The 8,737-nt window shown below is 33.7% G+C and overlaps 1 protein-coding gene across 1 annotated transcript; it reads left to right on the top strand.

The window, feature by feature from the left end:
• The first annotated feature begins 2,560 nt into the window (after positions 1 to 2,560).
• Positions 2,561 to 8,205, top strand: LOC117319728. The gene is made up of 5 exons (XM_033874484.1): positions 2,561 to 2,785; positions 3,208 to 3,564; positions 4,086 to 4,292; positions 4,458 to 4,536; positions 4,912 to 8,205. The coding sequence occupies exons 1-5, from the start codon at positions 2,596 to 2,598 to the stop codon at positions 5,066 to 5,068; spliced, it is 990 nt and encodes a 329-aa protein (XP_033730375.1). The 5' UTR covers positions 2,561 to 2,595; the 3' UTR covers positions 5,069 to 8,205.
• Positions 8,206 to 8,737: the final 532 nt, after the last annotated feature.

The raw sequence follows: 8,737 nt of genomic DNA, 5'->3' as shown, positions 1-8,737 counted from the left end.
CCCGGAAGTAAATTGTAATGACGAATCATTTTCAATAAGGCTTTGTTAATGTTTTTGCCATTTTTGTCTGTTTTATTGTCGGTTTGGTTACTGTTTTTTCATGTTGGAGGAGTTCGTAAAGGTTTTGGTTTTACATGTACAGAGGTTGGAAGTGTTTATGCAAAATTTGTCAACAAAATATCTTTTTCTGAACGAAGACAATACCGATACTCTTGGAAAACTTTTAATTATAGTGATATATGCACATGTAATATGAATTTCACCAGACAAAATGTTTGATGTGATTAATATTGAAATTTTTTTTATGTTATAAACAAAATCTAGAGTCGGAGCATTTGTACAATTAATTATTTATCCACTTTAAATTTTAAAGTTAACAGCAGACGCTTAAACTTTTAGAGTGTTAGTAGCGTGAACTTCGTAACGGTTAGTTTTGTATAAAATATACCACAATGATTTTTTGTTTGAATTTGTATATATCATAAATACTCTTTTATCGAAGATGTGCCATCTGTAAGATACATAATTTGTATATTTACTATTGTTATGAGAGGTTGCGATAGTCGCTGTCCGTTTGTCAACTCTTATGGTATTAATGATCTTAGCAATACACAATGTATAATATTTTTTCCCGAAAAACAAAAATCTAAATACTAACGTCATACTATTAAAATCTGCAATATTACGTCCAGTGTGCATCACATCCGTTGAAAATTGATCCCTGTTGGAAATAGAATCGAGGTAAGTTTTAAATGTTGAATATGGAACCGGAATACTGTTGAAAGAAAAAATTCGTAAACGTATTCTTCACCTCTACCCATGTAATATGTACACCACTAAAAATATGTAACTCAACAGGACCAACTCAACCCCAATAACGACCAACCGATCCGACCTTAGCTATAGTATATCGTTCAGGCTAACTCGATCCAAACCATTCTACCCCATTCGGAACTCTGGGAATGTTACTACTATCACATGACCTCGGACGTCATAAAGAAACTTCCATTTTGTAAATAGGTAACATTACCTATTCTGTAATCAGTGGTAATACTGACTCGTAATCATTTTTATTTCATATCACTCTTAATGTTTGAAAAATGTTTTCTTTCAAATTCATTATTATGACTCACCAACAACGATATGGAGTAAATGGCTACCCGGTGATCATGAACAAAATTTCTTGATAAATGTTCACACCTATCACACAAACATATCTTCGTTCCATGTCTACCTTCAAAACAATGCAACCATCAAACTGAAGCGTAATTTCCTTTGCAGCTCATTATTATTTTCTTCAAAATTAAGAGTGCCGCTATAATTATAAACTTTGTATTGACGTTATAAGCTTATAGTAAACATATGTTCTTATTGAACGATTTAAACTTCAAAAAACTTACATTTATATAGAGTACAGGAGTGTAAAGTATTTCCTGACACCTAATTAATTCAACATACACAGAGTTGACCAGAGACCTTTCGCGTTATTATAATATATAGAGTACATAACGTGCTCTCTCCTAAGCGCTTGTCCGTAATCTACGGTCCTTACAAGGTCATATAAAATCATGTTGCTTTCTTAATTCATAAGTTTCTGAAATTAATTCCAATTTGACTCCTTTGGTCCCTGCCCTTCAGCCCTAGGGGTAGGGCTGACTCCAATTTTCATAATATGAAACTGTCAATTCAGGGTTATATTTGCAATCAAGTTTGAAAAATTTCCAGTTAAAAATAACAAATTGTTCCCCTCCCTCTTTCTCAGGAGGAAACGAGGAACCCCAGGGTCATGAAATTCATATTTTCAGTTAAGCACCTCAAGATAGTTCCATCTGCACTGTATGATAAGTATTTGATTATACAATATCTGGGTCCTGAGAAAGATATCGTTTAATTTCAGTAAATCTAATTTATTTTTAAAACTCTTTTGACCTCAATCAAACTGTGGGGTCAGTCAGAGCCAATATGTGTATAATATCAAACTGCCATCCCATACTGATCATTCTGTTTTGCCCGGATCTCTATTTCAACGTTGAAAATGGACCCTTGTATGGGTTTTGCTATTTGGCCTGGTTCTATATCCGACGTTAATATAAAACTGAGTTTGGTATTTGCCCGGTTAACATATCCAAAGTTGAAAATGGACCCCGATATGGGCATTGCTACATGTATTTGGTCGAGTGATCCATATTCATGCTTGGAATTAGACCTTGGTATGGACATTGCTATTTCGCCCAACTTTCAATCGCATTTGGGTCGAGTCGATCAGCCAAAATTAGCTGGATCGAGTTGATTTTAATTGGTCGAATTAATATGATCACGTGGTCCTGATTATTAACTCGGGTCTAGTTAGTATGAAAGCGTATTCGTGCTTTCTTTAGAGAATTTATCATCTAGTTCGTACGACTTTTTTTTCTCATTCGTACGACTTAAATGGTTTGCCTCTAATTAATGGCTCGAACAAGCTTTCGTAAGTTAGTTGTCAACAGTGACATATTGAAAATGAACCCTGGCTTGGACCTTGGACATTGTTATTACACACACTTTCTACATATTTGGGAGGTTTAGTCGGAACGAGATGGTTTGGTCGAGTTTGTGATGCCAAGTGGAGATGGTCAGTCTAGATTGTGGTTATTGGACAATTTTCCACGGTCAACTTTCAACGAACCACCCGCGGGTAATTTACCCATGATGCTGTCACTTTTCAACCGCACGGTCATCTCTCATATTACAGGCATACATACCACCATTTGCGCTGACAGGACGGATCTAGATGGATTCACAAATGGTATGTACAATAGCAGTTGTGATCGTGGATTTTAGTGTAAAAAGGCCTAGGACGATTTGTCACCTTTTATCATAGGTCGCGAATATTGGACTTTTCATCACAAAATCTTGCAGTGATTGTTAGACCGTCGTAGAGAGGAGTACAATATATAATTTACTATTTTTTCCATTATATACGGGACTATCCTCCACGTCGAACAAACATAGAACATGAAATTCCTATGAAACAACTCACCTTAAAATACATTATTTTCCATTTCTTTTGATATTGTTAAACAATACATTTCGATGTTGAAATAAAACCTTCTTAACAATTGAATTGTACTCATATATTGAAGGTGGAATTTATATGTCATTTTGACATTACGCTTCTTTTGATATAAATTTCCATGTGTGTTTAATGAGCTATATTTGACCTTATAGTATTGCCGATGTGTAGGAGTGGAACTATAACTGGTGACCGTGTGGTGGTGGATACGTACGACACAGGAGGGTTAGGACACAACAGTTGCCAGTGTACAGTTAGACTGACTCACACTCATAATGTCCCTGTCCGTTTCGACGTCAGTGCTTATCCTGATACAGCGCCGACGTCTGATTGTAGAAGTAAACTAAGATTTACCAGGCTTGGTTATAATACATTTATAGAATATGAATGTCAGCAAATTAGTGGGGACATCATCACCAACTTTACATTCAATGAGGTTTATAATATTACGTTAACCAGATCAGATAACAACATCCCGTGGCAGTCTGGGTACTGTATCTACATTAGATCAGGTAAATATACTACTTAACAGTACTCATCAACATAACTTTTAATTACATTTTAACCAGTGAGATACAAAACATCTTCGACTCGATACAGGCTTATTACCATCACTGCTAATATCACCATGAGCTCACTCTGATGATTAAACTTTTGTTTTTGACCAATCAAAAGGGTGCTTTCTAATCATCGTATTGATATCGGCCAATATTTTATTAAAGCGAATGCAGAATAAATTGTATTTGACTGTATTTCTCCAAAAGACATTGCAGTTTTTTATATGAATATAAGTATTGAAATGTTACAGCCGATATCAATACAACTACAACGGGCGACATTCCTCTTATCTGTCACCCTAATTGTATTCACGCATATCGACCGTATACTAACATCTAGCAGCAAAAATTCTTTGGTCAATTGTGCATATAAAACATGACTGATGTGATATAAATTGATTAATCTAATGATCATTTACGAAAAGTTTTACACGAATGAAAAATAAATTCCTATTCGGCTTTATAATCCTCAACAGATGTGTCTTTAAATTTTACCTGTGAAGCGCCTTCTCCAACGTTAACGACAACAAAGGCGACGACGACGACGACGACGACGACAACTACAACAACAACAACCCAACCATTAACAACCTCATCAACACCACCAACAGTATCACCAGCATTACCTCCAGCTGATGTCATATGTGGGTGTTGTAAATGCGATGATCCCGCTTTTCCATTAGGTACGTATACAAGTATGTGTTTATATATATTAAGCTTGCGTGTGTAGTGTACTTCTAGTAAGTAACAAGTTCAGGCTTTAACTGGAGATCGAACTCTAGTTATTTGGATGAGATTGACATGCACTAATTTTTGAGTGTACTGATACGTTGTATTGTCCCTTCCAGCCGCCGTGATTGTGCCCATAATGGTATCCGTACTGGTGGTGGCTTTGGGTACGGCAGTAAATATAATTCTGTATAGACGGTAAGTTGATAGGTGTACCGACTACTGTATCACATCAAACGAGAACGATTGCTTACATAAAGATGACGTGTTGTTGCATATCTTATTTGTTTAAAGAATAAATGAAACAAACCTAGTGAATATTGAAAAAGATGTATCGTTCCAGAGAAGACTGAAGTTATTGAAAATAATGGTGCTCTTTGGTGTTAAGTTAAATAGAACTGTCTATGTGACCATGTCGTACACTTTCGTGAACGCAAGTTGATACCCATATATCTGAAGTAAACCTGGTTAAGCTAGCATTTAACTACTAGTTATTTCAGGGTTAATCATGCCCTATACAGTAATTATCCCGTAATATTACGATGATTTTTAACAATATCATACTTTTTGCAGGCGTATTACGTTAGTCAATGAACCGAAAACTGGTGGGATGACCTCAACAGACCCTGTCCACTACGACAGTCTTGACCAGTCACGTGTTGAACTCCCAAATACGTACGAGGAAATATCTACCACACAAACCTACGTCAATATGGCGTTGGACACTTAAATATAGTCCTGCTGGTTTATCTTAGTCAATGATATATATACCTACAGAAAACATTACATATCAACAATTTTCTCTGTTTCCGTTGTATTTATAAAGATATTCGTTTTCCATAATTTTGCTTGATATTATAGAAATAGCGAAAACTATCACCCATTGTATGTAACAACGGTCTCAGTAGGTAAAAGTAAAATCCACAGGAAAGGGCAAAGGTATTTCATTGAAAGGACTTCTTGAACAATAGGTGCATTATATGATTTATGTTTACAACCATATGCGATGGTAGTGTGGATCTAATAGTGCAATGGCATTTTAATATTTCAGCACAGACACTAGCATATTGGCAAGACGACCCTTTACCCAACATGATTAATTGGAGCTTTATGAACAAAAGGAAAACACTTTCCTTGAAAATCCTACGCAGCTAATTTTTCGGAGATTCAAATCCAGTCAGCTTCTTTAAGTAGATACAAGTGTATTATACAACTAGCATTGTACATTTGTCTGTATTTGGAAATTCCAAGACAAAGGCATCTAGTCTCTTTAATTATGATTTTTTTGCATAATTCCATTTCCTGTTTATATATATAAAAAAAAGAATAAGGCTTATTGACAACCACGATAAACTGTCCGATTTTCGCAAAGACGAAACACTGTCCGATCATTCTTAAGTATTGTGTTCTTTCAAAATACTGGATAATGAGAAGGATGCTGTACAACTTTATATAAACGTCTTATTACCATTCTTATTTCTGAGATATTGGGATATTTAATTAATCTTGAACATTCTTTCCTAGGATTTTTTTCCCCTTCAAATTATTTAATTTTTTCTACTCTTTACACTATATTCGTCCTTTCAGAACAGCTTAAGGACCATGATGGGAGCCTTCTTTTCAAAGTTATAAGTACATAGCTGTGAACTAGACGGGAACATACATGCATCTAATTTAGCATACGAAAACTGCCCATGTGAAATGAGAAAGTGAGAATGATTGAATATTTCTTGAGTTTGTATTGGTGACAAGATCGTCAAAAAAACTATTGCATCCCCAAGGGAATAAGCTGTAAAAAAAACGCCAGTATCACCTAGAGGTAACGATGTTCTACCTTTTGATAACAAAACCTTTATTGGCCATGTCGACTGGATACATCGTGAAGAAGTTTAAATGAAGTACACCACATACTCTTCAGCCGTTCACCCCGATCTTTTTGTAACCAGCCGGGTAAGGTTACAAATAATCTGTATGATAAGCGTGTGAATTTCAATTTTACCAAATGTTAATTCTCAATTATTTCTAGATAGTGACATTCCTAAGGTGTTTACATGTCTCAGTCGATTTATTATCCAAGGGTAAGGTACGCTTTCGTAACTTAGCTAAACGAGGCTAAAGGGAAGTAACTCGACTCAGCAAATAAATCTCTTTCACTCATCTTAATTTAATCAAAGTTTTCTCATCATTTAACATTTGGTATGATATGTTTTTCATGATTGTTCAACCATTCTGGAATTCTAAAAGTGATCTTAATTTTGATAAATTTCAAGATCATCTAATTGATGATACTTCTTGTAATTGTGGTGCACCTAGGGAAGATCTTACTCATTTTTTCTTTCAATGTCCTTTGTATGATAATATTAGACATTACATTTTTAGTATTCATGACTTATTAGGCTACTTAGATTTGCACTGCCTATTATATGGTATCAATAATGATTCTGACCATTTAAATAATACCATCCTTATAAATGTTGATTCTTATATAAGATTATCAAAGCGTTTCTGTACTTACTCGTGAAAAATACACATATATGATATAATATGATATTTGTATATTAATAATGAAAAATATGTTAACTGTATATTAACAATATTCTCAATGGGAATTACATATAAAAGTGTGTAAGTAGGTGTGCGTGTGTGTGAAAGCTGAATTAGGTTATAGTTAGAAATGTACATCTCTACCGGAATAGAAGAAGACTGATATAGGCATAGCCTGTTGTCTGATTCTTTTGTAAATACTCATTTAATGACTGTAATTAATGTACTTTGTTAAAATGTATTTACAATAAAATATTTTTGAAATTGAAAATTCTGGAATTGCTTGAGAAAAAAAAAGCCCATATTGGCCAATTGATTTTCCGAGACATGTAAAAACCTATATTATTTCTATTCTGAAAGATAATCCCCTAGATATAACAATTTGGACTGAATTTCGTATCAGATGGCATCGTCATCATTTTAGAAGGCCCATAACAAACAGTAGCGATCACATGTACAGGGGAGTACAAGATGGACATGTTCTGCTATTACTCTATCGTGAATGATATTTCATGTCATTCATCCATTTAAAACTCTTACCGATATATCACAACAGGGATAACCAATTCTTACAACACCTCACTCTATTTTGGAAAGCGAAAAGATCAGAGAAAATCGTTCTCATAGCCCCAGGTCTAAACAAGTGAACACGTACCATAAGTTATTCTTTATTCAATTATCCAATGCGATAAACAACACAAAATACAGAAATATACTTCACTGCGACAGAGGTAATGAATCTGACTTATAAAACAAATCATTTCTCATACTGTACGCAACGTGTTATGGACAAAAATATGTATGCATCTACAATGTACAAACCATGGATTTCATTTAATTATAAATTGATCATATCCAAACTACTCACCATATCACTGATTGCCAATGTAAGTATATCATTTATAAAATCAATCAAAGTATTTAAATTATATTTCCGCCAAAACTCAATCACAATTTTTATCATTTTAAAAAATAATTTTTTCGCGCCACCTTTTGGCACTGCATAACACAGAGAAAATAATTTCACCCTAATTCTTACCCGTCATACGGTTGGAATTATATTTTTCCTTTGAATACAAATAAGAATCAATTTGGCATAAATATATCAATGATGTGACTACAAAGACAAAATATTTTATTGATCATGACAGGTAACCTCAAATCACTGTAATAAAGAATTTTTATTAGCATAATGGGTTTGTGATAGCAAGCCACAGACTGCAATATCTTCTTTAATATATACATGTATAATATAGCAATGATATATATATATTATTGAAATGTTATTAAATTCATCATAAGATAAGGGATTTTTTCAATTCATTTTGTAAGTCTGTGTTATTTTTGTACGCCTTATGCCTAATCATTGAAATTTTATGGGATTTGAGTTCAAAGAGTAAATGGTTCTTTAAACTTGTAATGTTAATAAACAAGAATTGTTAAATCAGTAGTAAAATAAGATTACCGCAATCAAATCGGCTTCATTAAAACTAAATGTACCAAAAATAAATTCCTGTTTTATGAAATCCATTTGAATGTTATTAGTTGCAAGCAATTGTTTTAACTTTTTCAATATAGAACAAACTTTACCACAATCCCAAAAAATATGCTTTTCCAAAGAAATGATTTCTTGTTTGCTGTTTATAAAATGTTTAACTGCTCTTATTATACTATGGTATGTCAAAAAATTGGAGCTAATATCATATCTTTGCTGGAATTCTTCGAGATTATAAAATGTACCATCTTCTTTCATAATATCATAGAAGAACAATACTCCTTTCTTGTACCATTCTGTACAAAAACAGGTTTATTTTTTTTGTATATTTTTATATTATAGTTGTACCATAGCGGCTTT

The sequence above is a fragment of the Pecten maximus genome, unplaced genomic scaffold, assembly GCF_902652985.1.
Source record: "Pecten maximus unplaced genomic scaffold, xPecMax1.1, whole genome shotgun sequence".
Taxonomy (NCBI): Eukaryota; Metazoa; Mollusca; class Bivalvia; order Pectinida; family Pectinidae; genus Pecten; species Pecten maximus.
This window is presented reverse-complemented; position numbering and strand designations above follow the sequence as displayed.